Source organism: Mobula birostris, chromosome 3, assembly GCF_030028105.1.
Source record: "Mobula birostris isolate sMobBir1 chromosome 3, sMobBir1.hap1, whole genome shotgun sequence".
In the NCBI taxonomy this organism is placed as follows: domain Eukaryota; kingdom Metazoa; phylum Chordata; class Chondrichthyes; order Myliobatiformes; family Myliobatidae; genus Mobula; species Mobula birostris.
In genome coordinates, this window is record NC_092372.1 from 172,146,708 (window position 1) to 172,164,139 (window position 17,432).

At 41.0% G+C, this 17,432-nt stretch overlaps 1 protein-coding gene across 1 annotated transcript in view; it reads right to left on the reverse strand.

Moving 5' to 3' along the window:
* LOC140194753 (tomoregulin-1-like) overlaps positions 1-17,432 on the reverse strand; it is a 287,906-nt gene that overhangs the window by 89,542 nt on the left and 180,932 nt on the right. Inside the window, exon 3 of the mRNA XM_072252017.1 lies at positions 8,011-8,140. Within this exon, the coding sequence (XP_072108118.1) occupies positions 8,011-8,140 (130 nt within the window). The remainder of the gene's footprint in view (positions 1-8,010; positions 8,141-17,432) is intronic.

A 17,432-nucleotide genomic window follows, 5' to 3' on the forward strand; every position in this document is an offset into this window, starting at 1 on the left:
ATCTACCTGCTGACATCCTAAAGTATTTGAAATGCATTTCCTCGTCCATGTCTCTCACAAAGAAACTCAACACAGTGGCATAGAAATCCCACCGCCAACTAGTGTTTTGGCGGTAAATTGCAGACCGACGCAGACACAACTACGCAGGCTCACTACGGTGTGGAGCTATGCAAAAGTATAAATCAGGCCTACTGTGTAGCCCATACGCACAAGTATGAATCAGCCTTTAGCCTGGAACGTCACCTGATTAGCACTAACTGCACTTCATTATGGTGGCACAAGTGAAGTACAGCCGACACAGAATAACAACGGACTCCAAGAACCACTGAGGCCATTGACTAAGGGCATTTCAACAGTAAGAACAGGAATATGAGCAGCCTTCTGAGATAACTGCTCAATTTTCAGCAGTAGAAGAGATAAACGAAAAAATTTTCACATGTATGTCACGAATGATTGAGAAAATGTTGAGCTGTTAAATTTCCAATGTTCCAGTTAAGATGGAATTTTATCATTTTCCATCGATTTTTCCCAATGCAAGCTCTTGCTTACCAAACGTCCTTTCAGTTAGTTGCCGGAATAGGAAAATGAGCTGATTTGGATATTGAGGAGCTGCACAGGGTGAATCACAGAATTGTTACGGCATGGAAGGAGCCCATCAAATCTCTGCTGCTTCCAGCTACAGAATCATATCCTTTCCTGCACCTTCTCTATAACCTTGCAAATTATTCTCTCTTTTATAGGCTTAGATTAAATATACTACCACCACTCTTACAAACTTTGAGTTCCAGATCATAACTGTTCTTGCATATCTTTTTCCTTCCATCTCTCCTTTTTATCTTTGACTCAGCATTTTAAAACTGTGTCTCTTGGTTTATGAACATCTACTTATGGGAAGTGATTTCCTCTATTTATCTAACCTAAATCTTATAGCTATTATCCCCCATTCCTGGAGTCATCCTTTTTGCAGCTCTCCAAGACCTTAACCACACCTTCTTATTCAGTAGCTTATCCAGTCCCATGTCCAATTCAATGTAACTTCTCTGCTTTTGCATTCTTTGCTTCTAAATTTTTGGATTTGTTTATTTTATCAAACTTTATGGGGCTTTGTTGAATTTTTTTGAAAATCCATGACATTGCATTTCCTTCATCAATTTTCTTAATTAGTCACAACAAAGAGTTAATGTGGAGAAATTTGGCATAGGAGATCACACAGCCTATTGGAAAAAATATAATTATTCAAGTAAAAGAAAGCACTGTTTTTGTGATACATTTGTTCAGTATATTCTCATTAATGGAATGGGAATTGATTGTAGGACTATGTTCTATCAGTGGTTTTATGCTAGGGGATGGGATGTGAGACAAGAGGAGAGTGTCTACTTAATGCATTAGAGTATCAGTCCAATGATAGTAGTTAATTGAACTGCATGGCTATGATTGTATCCTTGGCAATATAAGTAACTGAATTACCCATTTCTTTAATTCCTCCTCCTCTCCTCCTGTAACCATTACACAGATATGTTTTTAAACTGTAGTTATTATTATAAAACTGGCAAAATAAGCAACTTTTTTGACAGAAGAACTGGCTTGTCAATGTAAATACTAAAAGCAACACTTTATTTATCCACTACAGTACAGTTATGTCTCAAAGTACCTACATTAATATTTTACAAAACCAATTATTCCGTGCATGTTGGTGTTTATAGAAAATCCAATCATTACATTTATTAAGGGTTCTCAACGTAGGAAATGAATATTAAAGCAATATTTGTATCCAGAAGATACCCATTTACCATAATTTAATGTTCATTATCTCTGACAAAGTCATTAATCAGGATCTTCAGTTAACAGCCTTGTCACAGGAAGCCAGCCTTTCAATATGACTGCATTCCTTTAATGAATGAAAGGTTCACAATCAGGAGACAATAATTTAACTGACATTTTGCACTATTCACAAGCACTGGGTGACCGTTATAGCAAAGTCTCTTCTTGTGGAAGGAGGAATGTGGAGCAGACAAACTGCACACATCAAGATTGCACAAATATCTGAGTGAAAATTTGTCTTGCATGGAAATAAAAACTGAGCTGTTATCAATCTGCAAATTTCAAAGGCAAAGCTAAAGGACAATTTTCAACATTAGTTGCCATTTTTTTTATCATCCATATTGTAGGATTGACCAATCTATACACCAGAGAGTACAATGAGCAGACTTCTTTTTTTCAAAATTATATCGGCTGAGATTAAAATGTTGGCAAAGTGACTGTGAGAATTTTCATACTTGTTAAATATTTCTCTGAGTTCTTTTTCTTCAGACTGAGAAGACAGAGGCCTCAGCTTAATGGGCTATTCAAAGGCAGAGAACGCCTTCTGTACAGAAGTAATTATGCTCTAATGTCTCAGTGTGAGGCGTGAACTCATGACTTATGCCTCAGATGTGAGAATGCCACCACCGAGCCAAACAGCAAGAAATTCCAGACAATAAGATTAAAAATGATGAGTACCCTGACGCTGCATTGAAAGAACAAGCTACATTTATGTACAAAATATCACATGCTCTTGATATTCCATAGGACATTGTAAGGGTAAATTTTTGAAATGCATTTACAATTATAAAACAGGCAAAAGAAGCAGCAGGTAACAAGATAAAGCACCAGTTAATCTGTTTTCTTTGATGTTTGCCTTAACTGAATGATGTCTTACAATCTATTATTTCTCACTGTCAGGATCTCATTTTATTGTCTCATCCAATAATGCAGTCATCTCTCACTACTGGATCTGAGATGAAAGCACTGTAAATGAGTTCAAGATGATACTAATTGATGAACAAATAGGAGTGTGTAATTCATGAAATGTTACAAGAATTTTTAATTCATCCTGGAATTATACTTTGTGGAATAGAACAAACAAGGCAAGGTAGCAGCTATACTTCATTGGGAGTTTTTTTTTGGAGATTTGGTATGTCACCAAAGACTCAAGCAAATTCCTACCAATATACCCCATGGATTCTAACTGGTTGCATCACTATCTGGTATGGAGGGGCTACTGCACAGGGTCAGAAAAGGCTACAGAAAGTGGTAAAGTCAGTCACCTCCACCATGTGCACTAGCCTCCACAGCAGCAAAGACATCTTCAAAAGCCAATGCCTTAAAAAGGCAGCACCCATCATTAAAGACCCTCATCACCCAGGGCATGCCCTCTTCTCATTGCTGCCATCATGGAGGAGGTACAGGAGCCTGAATGCACATACTCCATGCTTTAGAAACAGCCTCTTCCTCTCCGCCATCAGATTTTTGAATGGACAGTTAATCCATGTACACCACCTCATTATCCTTTTCTTTGCTCTCTTTTTGCACTACCTATTTAATTATCTATTTCTTATTGTACTTTATTTTTTATTATTATATATTACAATATACTGCTAGTACAAAACAACAAATGTCATGACTTATGCCAATGATATTAAACCTCTAAATACATAACAATATTGAAGCACAATTGGAAGACACAGGTTCTTGGCATAATACATATAGAAAATGCATAAAAAGGGTATGGTGAAGATTCACTGAGATTACACCAAGAGCCGCAGATTTCAATTTAAAGGAAGTACTTACAACTCTGGCCTATAAAGTCTCCTGCATGTACAAATCCATATTGAATTCGAATTGTATTTTAGGATCTTAATAAGCTTGTGTTAGCTCGAAGCGGAGATATTCTATGTAAACAACTTGTCCTCTCACCTCTTTCCTTCCCAACATTCAGGAACCCAAACAATCATTCCAGCTGATGAAATGATCCATTTGCACTTTTCTGAGTTCATAATAGTCATAGTCATAGTCATACTTCATTGATCCCGGGGGAAATTGGTTAAAAGATCACCAGCTCGTAACCCAGCATGGATGGAAAGCCTGCAGGGGAGCCGGCTGGATTCGAACAGTCTCCTCTGCATTGGAGACACCAAATGAAGGTGGTTTGCAGAACACCTGTGTAAGAGAGATGGCCAGGCACTCTGAGATCAGGGGCTGAATGTTGGCTGTCATCATTAACGTTAAAGATTTAAATATTCCACAAGGAGCTCATCTCAGATTCCCCCCTTTTTGGCAGCACATGCTTACTTAGGTCCTGTAACCTTTTTTTTAATCACCTGCAGAATAAAATTTTACTTGAAGAATATTACAATTAGAGCAATGGATGTAAATGCTATAATAACCACAATTACAGAATGAAATGTGAATTCAGGAAGTAGGTGCTAGGTTAAAGGCAGGACCCCCAGGGTTACAATCTCAGAATTGTTACCCCCACTACATGCCAATGAGGTAAGAAATAGGAAGCTCATACAGTTTAACGTGTGGCTAAGGAGAGAGAGCATCAGATTTTTGGATCATTGGGCTCTCTTCCAGGGAAGGTGAGACCTATAAAGAAGGGACAGTTTGCACTTGAAGTGGAAGGGGACTAATATTCTAGTGTGAAGGTTTGTTAAGCCTACATATAAAGCCACAAATCAAATACTGAAACATGGTGAGACTAATGTTCTGAGCTGCATATATTTCAATGCAAGGAGTATAATAGGAAAGATAGATGAGTTTAGGACATGGATCAGCATGTGGAATTATGACATTATAGCTATTAGTGAGACTTGGTTGCAGGAGGGGCAGGACTGGCAGCTCAGTGTTCTGTTGTTTCAGACATGTTGAAGCAGGGGGGGATTAAAGGGGGAGGGGTGGCATTTCCAGTCAGGGAAAATGACATGGCAGTGCTCAGAAAGGGCAGACTGGAGAGCTCATTGAGTGAGGCTAATGGATAGAAATGAAGAATAAGAAAGGTATGACCACATTAATGTGATTATATTATGGACCACCCGACATCCACTGAATTTAGATGAGCAAATTTGTAGAGAGATCGCGGACTGTTCCTAGAAACATAAGGTTGTGATAGTAGGTTATTTTAACTTACCACATATTGACTGGGACTCCCATACTGTAAAAGGACTGGATGGGAAAGAGTATGTCAAATGTGTTCAGGAAAGCTTCTTTAATCAGTACATAGAAGTCCCAATGTGATAGAAGATCTCCTATTCGGGAATAAGACAGGCCAGGTGACAGGTTTGTGTAGGGAACCACATTGCATCTAGTGATCATAATGCTTATAGTTTAAAGGAAATTATGGAAAAGGATAGGTGGTTGAAATTCTAAATTGGGGAAATGACAATTTTGATGTTAACAGAAAGGATCTGGCAAGTATGGATTAGAATAGGTTGTTTTCTGGAAAAGAAGTACTTGTTAAGTGGGAGGCCTTCAAAAGTGGAATTTTGAGACTACAGAGTTTGTGTATTCCTGCCAGAATAAAATACAATGATAACAGGTTTAGGGAACCCTGGTTTTCAAGAGATATTGAGGCTCCAGTTAAGAAAAAGAAGGAGGTGCATAGCAGGTATAGGCAGGTAGGAATAAATGAGATGCTTGAATGCAAGAGAACACTTCAAAAGGAAATCAGGAGAGCTAAAAGAAGATATGAGATTGCTCTAGCAGACATGGTGAAAGTTAATGCAGACATTGCAGGGGCCCTAGTAGAGATATTTAAAATATCCTTAGCCACGGGTGAAGTGCCAAGATTGAATGATAGCTAATGCTGTTCCCTTGTTTAAGAAAAGCTCTAAGAATAAGTTTGGAAATTATTGGCTGATGAACCTGACATCAGTAGTGGGATACTTATTGTAAGATATTCTAAGGGACTGGATACATAGGTATTTGGAAAGACAGAGACCGATTCGGGATAGTCAACATGAAATGGAAAGTTCATACAGTTTAACATGTGGCTAAGGAGAGACAGCATCAGATTTTTGGATCATTGGGCTCTCTTCCAGGGAAGGTGAGACCTATAAAGAAGGGAGAGTTTGCACTTGAAGTGGAAGGGGACTAATATTCTAGTGTGAAGGTTTGTTAAGCCTACATATAAAGCCACGAATCAAACAGTGAAGCATGGTGAGACTAAAGTTCTGAGCTACATATATTTCAATGCAAGGAGTATAATAGGAAAGATAGATGAGCTTAGGACATGGATCAGCTTGTGGAATTATGACATTATAGCCATTAGTGAGATTTGGTTGCAGGAGGGGCAGGACTGGCAGCTCAGTGTTCCGTTGTTTCAGACGTGTTGAAGCAGGAGGGATTAAAGGGGGAAGGGTGGCACTTCCAGTCAGGGAAAATGACATGGCAGTGCTCAATCAGGGCAGACTGGAGTAAACCTTGGAAACTCTTACTCTGTGCACCCCTTCCTACTTTTTAAATTAATTCTGATCTCTTTTCCCATTAAAGAATCACTATAAAATCCCAGAATCATTACAACAGGGAATGAAGTTAGTCAGCTCATTCTGTCTGCACTGGGTCTCTACCTAAACAATTCTCTGACACTTTCTCCATAATCCTGCAGATTTTTATTCATGATACACTTTTCCACTTCCCTCTAGAAGGCCACAAAGGAGGCCTTGGAGCATTCATCTCATACAGTATGTAGAAAATACATTCCAGATTTTTGAACCTGTAATCTCTTACCTTTGACCCTTTCATCTTGGGAAAAGTCTCTCATTATTCACTCTCCCCAGAACAAACCTCATTATTTTATAAAATGGTAATTTTATTTAAGGATTAATTCTGCATAATATATAGAAGAAACTATAGAGGTTGCAGTACAAGAATACTAAGTTGTCTTTGCCTATATGTTGGTCTGGACTTTCCCCTAGGGAAACTTTGGTGTTGGATATGCAGTAGGTGACACATTAGTATGCTTACAAGGGCACCAAAATTGGTGGTGTGGTGGACAGGAAAGAAAGTTGTCTAAGATTACATCACGATCAAGATCAGATGGGAAAGAAGCAAAGGAATGGCAGATAGAATTTAACTCAGGGAACTGCAAAATCATGCATTTTGAGAAGTTAGAGCAGAGCAAGACTTACATAGTAAATAGAAGGGCTTTGGAGAACGTAGTAGAAAAGGTAGAAACACTCTGAGAGTGGTGACACTGAGGGAAAAGTGGGGAGGAAGGCCTTTATCGGACAGGGAATTGAGAACAAGAGTTGCGATGTCATGTTACATTTGTATAGGACATTGGTGAGTCTGTACCTGGAATACTGTGTTCAGTTCTGATCACCATACTATCAGAAGAATGTGATTAAGCTCGAGAGGATTCAGAAAAGATTAACAAGGTGTTGCTGCTGGTAGAGGGCTTGAATGGGACTCTTTTTCCTGGAACAAAGGAATCTGAGTGGTGACCTTGTAGAGGTTTATAAAATTATGATAGTCTTAGAAAAGCTGGATTGCTAGTCTTTTCTCCTCTAAAGTCTTAAACTAGAGGGTATAGGTTTAAGGTGAGAAGGGAAAAATTTAAAAAGACAAGCTAGTGGGTGTATGGAACAAGCTGCCAAAGGAAGTGGTAGTGGGGGTAAAATGATAATGTTTAAAATACATTTGGATGGGCTAATGGATAGGAAATGTTCAGAGAGATATGGGTCAAATGCAGGTAAATGGGACCAGCTCAGGAAGGTACAAGTTGAGTAGATAGCATTTTGCCATATTGTGTAACTCTTCCAATCCATGTCTCTGTGGTTGGAGTTAGATTTCCAGCTATAGTCCTGCCTCACAATGGCACACAATTAGAGACCGAGAAACTGATTGAAATCCTGATCCTCAGCCTCAGCTCCTGCCCACCACCTTCCACAGAAGGGTTGATCAGAAGCTGGGTGGTCTAGCGTCCTTGTAAAGCAGTGAGTAAACTTTATCATGCTACAGCAAGGCTTGAAATCGCAATTGAATTTCCTATTTGATTAACTTCCATGGCAGGTAAAGTGGATATAATCGTTAACCTTGGATATATAGTTAGTAAAGCCCTTCAGATAGGTATCTGTCAGTAGATATGTTCACTTCAAGCAGAAATATTTACATCAATGAATCACAATAATTGTGTTGTAGACAGCAGAACATATTTCTCATTATATCCATTTCCCAATACATAATACTCACCTGTGTAACAAGGGTTGTCTGTGACTGCTATGATCTCTTTTTGATGCATGCATGCAGCTAGCCTCATGAAACATTCATTCTGGTAGGTGTCTCCGTTAGATGCACAAACCGGGATGTAACGTTTATGGCACTGAAACATACAAAGGTTAGTTACATTATATATGTGGATCATGATATGTTCCTTCTTTCAAGGTTGACCCTTGATAGAACAACACAACAATAACTTTAAGATGAATCAAAAACAGCTAGGATAAAAAAAAGCTCAGTGTACTTCAGCCAACGGCATTTATTAAATGCCACAAAACGTAGGACAATAGTGGTGGAACAGGTTTTATGGCCCTCCATGTTTGTGACCGCCATGATATCAACTTAAACTATTCCCATCTGCCTGCATAATTTCCATATCCTACTTTTCCTTGGCTGTTTATGTGCCTGTCTAACTTTGTAAAAGTCACTATTATACCTGCTTCAAGTGCTTCACCTGGCACCTACTACTCTCTGTATAAAAAAACTTACATTACACATCCTCCGAATACTTTATCCCTCACACCTTATACCCATGTCCTCTAGTATTTGACATTTCAACTTTGGTAAAAAGACTCTTGCTATCTACTAGTATCAAGTCTACCCTTAGCCTCTGATGCTCCAGTGTAAACAAAGGTTATCCATCTCCTCCTCTTTACATTTAACAGCCTCTAATCCAGCCAGTAGCCTGATAAATCTCTTCTGCACCTTCTCAATATCTACCATATCCTTCATATAACGCGTAACCAAATCAGCACACAATATTCCAAGTATGACCTAGGTACATTTTTACACAGCTGCAATATGACTTTCCAACTTTTGTCCTCAGTGCCCCGATTGATGAAGGCAAGCACACTGTAGGTCTTGTTTCCCACCTTACCCATTTGTGCTGCTACTTTTGGGGGATTATAGGCTTGCACCCCAAATTCATCCGTACATCAATTCTCCGATGGTCCTGCCATTTATTGTATATTTTTCTCTTGTGTTCGACCTCCCAAATTACAACACCTCACATTTTTCCACAAAAAGTTCCATCTGTCATTTCTCTGCCCAAATTTCCACCTTCTGTATCCTTTGATAACCTTTCTCACTACCCATAACTCCGCCCACATCAGTAAATTTAGCAATCAACCCACCAACATTTTAATCCAGATCATTTATATATAATCACGGTACTGATCGGTGCTGAACACCTATGTTGGTACATGGAGCTTAGAAAAATAGAGGGTAATGCGCTAGGAAAATTCTCGGCAGTTTCTAGAGTAGGTTACATGGTCGGCCCAACATTGTGGGCTGAAAGGCCTGTAATGTGCTGTAGATTTCTATGTTATCTGTTCTATGAACATCACTGATCACAATCCTTTAGTCAGATAAACACCCCTCCACCACTACCCTTTGTCTTCTATGTCTAAACCAATTTTGTATCCAATTAACCAACCCGCTGTGAATCCCATATGACTTAATCTTCAGGTCCAGCCTAAAATGAGGGACCTTGTCAAATGCTTTAGAGAAGTCCACGGAGAATATCCACTGACCTACCCTCAGCAGTCATCTTTGTCACTTCCTTCAAAAAGTCAGGACCTACCCAGCACAAAACCAGACAGACTATCCCGATTAAGTCCATACTTTGTGAAATGCAAGTACCTTCCTGGCCATAAGAATTTTTTCCAATAAATTCCTTTTCACTGATTTAAGAGTCATCAGTCTATAAGCTCCTGATCTTCTTAAAGAAAGGAACAAAATTGGCTATTCAAAGTCAATTTCACTTTTCACACATTTCTCTAAATTATCTTCTTTTCCTTCATCTTCTTCTCAGAGAGGGCATTTCATATATTCACTGTGCAAATGTGCAATCCCAAAATTTGTTTGAATCCCAGCCTCAATGTGCTCAATGGTGCCCTTTAAAGTTTAACACCACCGGAATATGTGGAGTTGTTCACAAGATAGGTTATTGGTCTCACACAAGTGGCACAACTGCTGCCTGCCAGACACTGTGACCTTGCTTTACCTGTGAAGGATGTTGGGTAGGAGTAATGATGAGATGTGCTGAGTTAACCATCACTGTTATGTTTGGCTCTGGCATTGGTATAATTGACTCAATGAGCAATAGTAGATCAAGCTACATGCCAAAAGAAAAATCAGCTTATCTAATATCTTTGCCTGGCCTTTGCATAAAGGAACAACTGTAATTTTGATTTTTGATTTTGAAATTGATGGAAATACAGTAATGATTTCTCAATAAGCTCACCCAGTGAAGAAAGAATATACAGTGATACAAATTTAGCTCCTCTACGTGCTTGTAAATATTTCATTCTGTACAGTTTCACTGTTCTGCAGCTGATTTCAAAAAGTATGCATTCCAAACGTCAATGGAGAAACAGAATGGAACGGGAGTTGTTGTTTTTTGTTGTCATATGTACAGACATCCCACTTCTCCCGGAAGATCCGGGAGTTTCCCGCATATTGATAGTGGCTCCCTGACGCCCGGAAATTATATACAATATCCTGGAAATAGATTTTTTTTGAGAGGGAGAGCGAGCATCCTGATTGGTCTCTCTTCGTGCTAAGAATGGTCCCCAACCACCGGGCCGTAAGGAAACAATATGTTTTGGCTATATGAAACGATATGAGTCATTTGCACCTTTCCTCATTCCCTGTCATGCACTGTTGAACTTGAACACACGCGAGGTCATTACCTGCGCGTCATCCGTGTCAGCGCGGGAAAAAGATCAACTCCCCGAGCTTGTAAAGACGGCGGGCTGAAAAGTATGTTTCACATAACATCTCTGCTGGCATTCTGGATCAAAGTCAAGGCTAAATATCCTGAGATAGCCACGGAAGCACTGAAAACGTTGCTTCCATTTCCAACATCATATCGCTGTGAAGCAGAGTTTTCTGCAATGAATGCAACGAAAACTAAATTGCGGAATAGACTGGACATAAGGAACCCCCTTCGAATATTGCTGTCTCCCATCACCCCTCGATGGCACCGTCTTGTTGCAGGAAAACAAGCCCAGGGCTCGCACTGATTCAGCGATTTTGGTGTGTTGCAATGATTTTATATGTTCATACGGGGAAAACATGCGCTGTGTGTTTAATATCCAAACATTACTTAAAATGTTATGATGCTATTGACTTATCACCTATATTCTTGTCGTGATTAACACCCTCGCGCCCCCCGTCGGCCGGTCCGCAAGAATATTGTCAATATTAAACTGGTCTGCGGTGCAAAAATTGTTGGGGACCCCTGCTAAGTAGACCTATCAGTTTTCTCCGTGGGCGGGTCTTACAGTCGACCTCAAAAATAATGACAGTGTTGCTCGCTGCACTGTTTGCAACAGTGACTTTTCTATTGCCCATGGTGGGTTAAAATGTAAAAGACATGTTCAGGTGAGTTTAACAGGTGTCACTACAACACAACTAACGTTATTTCAACTAGCTGGCTAGCTGCTAAGGAGCTACGCTATTGATGTCCAACGTGATGAGGCCAAACTCCCAGCAGATTTGCTTAAAGTTGTAATAGAATAAACATGATAATATAATATAAGTACATATTTTAATGTCACATTTGCTACATATACCCAACTTGGTTTACAGATTAGACAAAATCACTAAACAAAGTATTACATACACCCTTGGAGGTCGGGGGTGGGGGGTGGCGGGGATGCTACCTCCCTGAAATGAGTTTTTGCAGGGTGGGATGTCTGTATGTACCAAGATACAGTGAAAAGCTTGTCTTGCATGCTGTTCATACAGATCACATCATTGCACAGTGTGCTGAGGTAGACCAAGGCAATAGCAGAATGCAGAATAAAATGTAACAGACGAGAAAGTGCAGTTCAGGTAGACAATGAGGTGCAAGATCATAACGAAGTAGGTGAATGCAATAGGATATTCACTCCTGTTTTCAATTCCACTAAAAATATGTGTCACCATACCTTCTGTTATTTTGAGTCATAGAGGCTTAGAGCACTACAGCACAGAAAAAGGACAAGGCCTTCAGTCCACCCAGACTGTGCCAAACTACTCCCATCGACCTGCACCCGGGCTATAGCCACCATAGCCCTCCCTTCCATGTACCTATCCAAACTTCTTTTAAATGCTGAAATTGAATCCACATGCACAACTTCTACAGGTAGCTCGTTCTGCATTCTCACCACCCTCTAAGTGAAGAAATTCCCCCTCATGTTTCCCTTAAGCATTTCACTTTTCATTCTCAACTCTGGTACTAATTTCACCAAACCTCAGTGGAAAAAACTTGCTTGCATTCACCCTATCTATATCCCTAATAACTTTGTCCCCATGTATCAAATCTCCCTTCATTCTCCTATGCCCCAGTGAATAACATCTTAACCTATACAGCCTTTCCCTGTAACTCAAGTCTTCAAGTCCCAGCAACATCCTTGTGAATTTTCTCTGCGCTCTTTCTATTTTATTGATATCATTTCTGTAGGTAGATGACCAGAAATGCACATACTACTCTAAATTCTGCCTCACCAATATCTTACACAACTTCAAAATTACATCCCAATTGCTGTATTCAATAACAAGCAAGAGAAAATCCTGGAAATCCAAGCAACAGACAAAATGCTGGAGGAACATAGAACATAGAATAGTACAGCACAGTACAGGCCCTTCGGTCCACAATGTTGTGCCGACCCTCAAACCCTGCCTCCCATAGAAGCCCCCACCTTAAATTCCTCCATATACCTGTCTAGTAGTCTCTTAAACATCACTAGTGTATCTGCCTCCACCACTGACTCAGGCAGTGCATTCCACGCACCAACCACTCACTCAGGCAGTGCATTCCACGCACCAACCACTCTCTGAGTAAAAAACCTTTCTCTAATATCTCCCTTGAACTTCCCACGCCTTACCTTAAAGCCATGCCCTCTTGTATTGAGCAGTGGTGCCCTGGGGAAGAGGCGCTGGCTATCCACTCTATCTATTCCGCTTATTACCTTGTACACCTCTATCATGTCTCCTCTCATCGTCCTTCTGTCCAAAGAGTAAAGCCCTAGCTCCCTTAATCTCTGATCATAATGCATACTCTCTAAACCAGGCAGCATCCTGGTGAATCTCCTCTGTACCCTTTCCAATGCTTCCACATCCTTCCTATAGTGAGGCGACCAGAAATGGACACAGTACTCCAAGTGTGGCCCAACCAGAGTTTTATAGAGTTGCATCATCACAACACGACTCTTAAACTCTATCCCTCGACTTATGAAAGCTAACACGCCATAAGCTTTCTTAACTACCCTATCCACCTGTGAGGCAACTTTCAGGGATCTGTGGACATGTACTCCCAGATCCCTGTGCCCCTCCACACTACCAAGTATCCTGCCATTTACTTTGTATTCTGCCTTGGAGTTTGTCCTACCAAAGTGTACCAGCTCACACTTCTCCGGGTTGAACTCCATCTGCCACTTCTCAGCCCACTTCTGCATCCTATCAATGTCTCTCTGCAATCTTTGACAATCCTCTACACTATCGACAACACCACCAACCTTTGTGTCATCTGCAAACTTGCCAACCCACCCATCTACCCCGACATCCAGATCGTTAATAAAAATCACAAAAAGTAGAGGTCCCAGAACAGATCCTTGTGGGTCATCACTAGTCACAATCCTCCAATCTGAATGTACTCCCTCCACCACGACCTTCTGCCTTCTGCAGGCAAGCCAATTCTGAATCCACCTGGCCAAACTTCCCCGGATCCCATGCCTTCTGACTTTCTGAATAAGCCTACCATGTGGAACCTTGTCAAATGCCTTACTAAAATCCATATAGATCACATCCACTGCACTACCCTCATCTATATGCCTGGTCACCTCCTCAATGAACTCTATCAGGCTTGTTAGACACGATCTACCCTTCACAAAGCCATGTCGACTGTCTCTGATCAGACCATGATTCTCTAACTGCCCATAGATCCTATCTCTAAGAATCTTTTCCAGCAGCTTTCCCACCACAGACGTAAGGCTCACTGGTCTATAATTACCCGGACTATCCCTACTACCTTTTTTGAACAAGGGGACAACATTTGCCTCCCTCCAATCCTCCGGTACCACTCTCGTGGACAACGAGGACATAAAGATCCTAGCCAGAGGCTCAGCAATCTCTTCCCTTGCCTCGTGGAGCAGCCTGGGGAATATGCCGTCAGGCCCCGGGGACTTATCCGTCCTAATGTATTTTAACAACTCCAACACCTCCTCTCCCTTAATATCAACATGCTCCAGAACATCAACCTCACTCATATTGCCCTCACCATCATCAAGTTCCCTCTCATTGGTGAATACCGAAGAGGAGTATTCATTGAGGACCTCGCTCACTTCCACAGCCTCCAGGCACATCTTCCCACCTTTATCTCTAATCGGTCCTACCTTCACTCCTGTCATCCTTTTATTCTTCACATAATTGAAGAATGCTTGGGGTTTTCCTTTACCCTACTAGCCAAGGCCTTCTCATGCCCCCTTCTTGCTCTTCTCAGCCCCTTCTTAAGCTCCTTTCTTGCTTCCCTATATTCCTCAATAGACCCATTTGATTCTTGCTTCCTAAACCTCATGTAAACTGCCTTCTTCCACCTGACTAGATTTTCCACCTCACTTGTCACCCATGGTTCCTTCACCCTACCATTCTTTATCTTCCTCACCGGGACAAATTTATCCCTAACATCCTGCAAGAGATCTCTAAACATCGACCACATGTCCATAGTACATTTCACTGCAAAAACATCATCCCAATTCACACCCGCAAGTTCTAGCCTTATAGCCTCATAATTTGCCCTTCCCCAGTTAAAAATTTTCCTGTCCTCTCTGATTCAATCCTTCTCCATGATAAGCTAAAGGCCAGGGAGCAGTGGTCACTGTCCCCCAGATGCTCACCCACTGAGAGATCTGTGACCTGATCCGGTTCATTACCTAGTACTAGATCCAGTATGGCATTCCCCCTAGTCGACCTGTCCCCATACTGTGACAGGAATCTGTCCTGGACACACTTAACAAACTCTGCCCCATCTAAACCCTTGGAACTAATCAGGTGCCAATCAATATTGGGGAAGTTATAGTCACCCATGATAACAACCCTGTTATTTTTTCACCTTTCCAAAATCTGCCTCCCAATCTGCTCCTCTGTATCTCTGCTGCTACCAGGGGGCCTATAGAATACCCCCAATAGAGTAACTGCTCCCTTCCTGTTCCTGACTTCCACCCATACTGACTCAAAAGAGGATCCTGCTACATTATCCACCCTTTCTGTAGCTGTAATAGTATCTCTGACCAGGAACTCAGCAGGCCAGGCAGCATCTATGAAAATGAGTACAGTCGACATTTTGGGCCAAGACCCTTCAGCAAGACTGGAGAAATAAAGATGAGGAGTAGAGCTAAAAGATGTAGGAGAGGAGGGACCCTTGCCTGCCCATCACCTCCCTCTACTGCATCACCCCTTTTCTTTCTTCCATGGCCTTCTATCCTCTACTATTAGATACCCGCTTCTCCAGCTGTATATCTCTTTCACCAATCAACCTCCCAGCTCTTTACTTCACCCCTCCCCCTCCCGGTTTCAACTATCACCTTGGATTTCTCCCTCCCATCCCCCCACCTTTTACCTCTGACTCCTCATCCTTTTTTTCCAGTCCTGCTGAAAGGTCTCAGCCCGAAACGACGCCTGTACTTTTTTCCATAGATGCTGCCCGGCCTGCTGAATGTCTCCAGCATTTTGTGTGTGTTTCCTGTATTCAGTACTATGATTTATGAAGTGCCAAAAGCTCTTTTTATGATTCTATCTACCTGTGATGCCACTTTCAATGAATTATGGATCTGTATTTCCAGATCCCTCTGTTTTACCGCACACCTCGGTGCCCTACCATTCACTGTGTAAGTCCGACCCTGGTTTGTTTTCCCAAAATGCCACACCTCACATTTGTCTGCATTAAGTTCCATCAACCATTTTTCAGCAGGTTTACATCCCACTGCAAGCTTTGATTCCCTTCCTCACTGATCACTACACCTCCTGTCTTGGTGTCACCCACAAATTTGCTGATCTAGTTTATCACATTGTCATCCAGATCGTTGATATAGTTAACAAACACCAATGGGCCCAGCAATGATCCCTGCGACACAACACTAGTCACAAGCCACCAGTCAGAGGGGCAAACAATACACTACCATTTGTTAACCAGCTTTGCTGTATCTGCGGGCTGCCTTTCGGTGATCTATGTACAAGGATACCCCAATCCCTCGGAGTATCAACATTGCCCACTTTCTCACCATTTAAAAATCTATAATGTTTTTCAATTCCATGCAGCGAGGTTGCTAATCTCCTCACTGTTCTTAATATCCCCTAACTTTGTATTATGTGGAAACTTATAATGACTTGCTATTCTAATATTTTTATCATCATCTCCTCCAACTTAACTTGCTACTCACTTAAATAGTGTTATACCTCATTTTCTGAAACATAATTTTCCAATCCCATGAGATAAACAGCACATTACTGAAACACAAAAGACAAGCAATTCAGCGGCAACTTTTATCTTAATGCCTTTATGGAAAATTAAACCACAATGGGTAATCACTATGACAAAATTCAAAAATGACTAGATCACATTCATGGATGAATAGCATTCCTTCTAATGTATTTGGTTTATTGCCCAACACCTCATGTAAACTGATAGCCACTAAATACATACAAGTCATTTATATTTTAATTAAATGTTTTAATCGGCGGGAGGAGAAGATGACGACGCGCCTGCGTGTGCGCAGCCCTCCGGTGAAAAATGATGTCGTATCTGTTAAATAGGGGCCGTGGACAATTCTGATTTGATGAAGAATGGACGTGAAAGCACAAAGGAACATCTGGAGAAATTTCTGAAACACCCATTCGCTGCTGTCGTTACTATGTGGTCGGGAATCTTTTGGAGGGAAGGCCTCAAAATCCCCAGCCTTGCCTGCTTTTGGCGACCGAGAAGGAGGGCAAATCCTTTCGACAGAGATGGTGCTCAGTACTCGATGTCGGAGAGCTGATCAGAGCTTCAGGTTTTCAGATGACTCAGAGTCGGATTGTGGTCGGCATGGCAGGGAGAGTTTTTCTTCCTTCTCCTGTCTGCGTGAGATGTGGGACATTTGAGAAACTTTGAACTTTACTGTGCTCATGGACGTCTTCATCAAGTTATGGTATTGTTGCACTGTTGTAACTATATGTTATAATTATGTGGTTTTGTCAGTTTTTTCAGTCTTGGTCTGTCCTGTGTTTTGTGATATCACACCAGAGGAAATAATGTATCATTATTTTGCATGCATTACTAAATGACAATAAAAGAGGACTACGTGTCTTCATAATCTAAATCTAAAATCTAATATGCTAGAATATTATTGATTTTTATCACAACTTTTCAATAC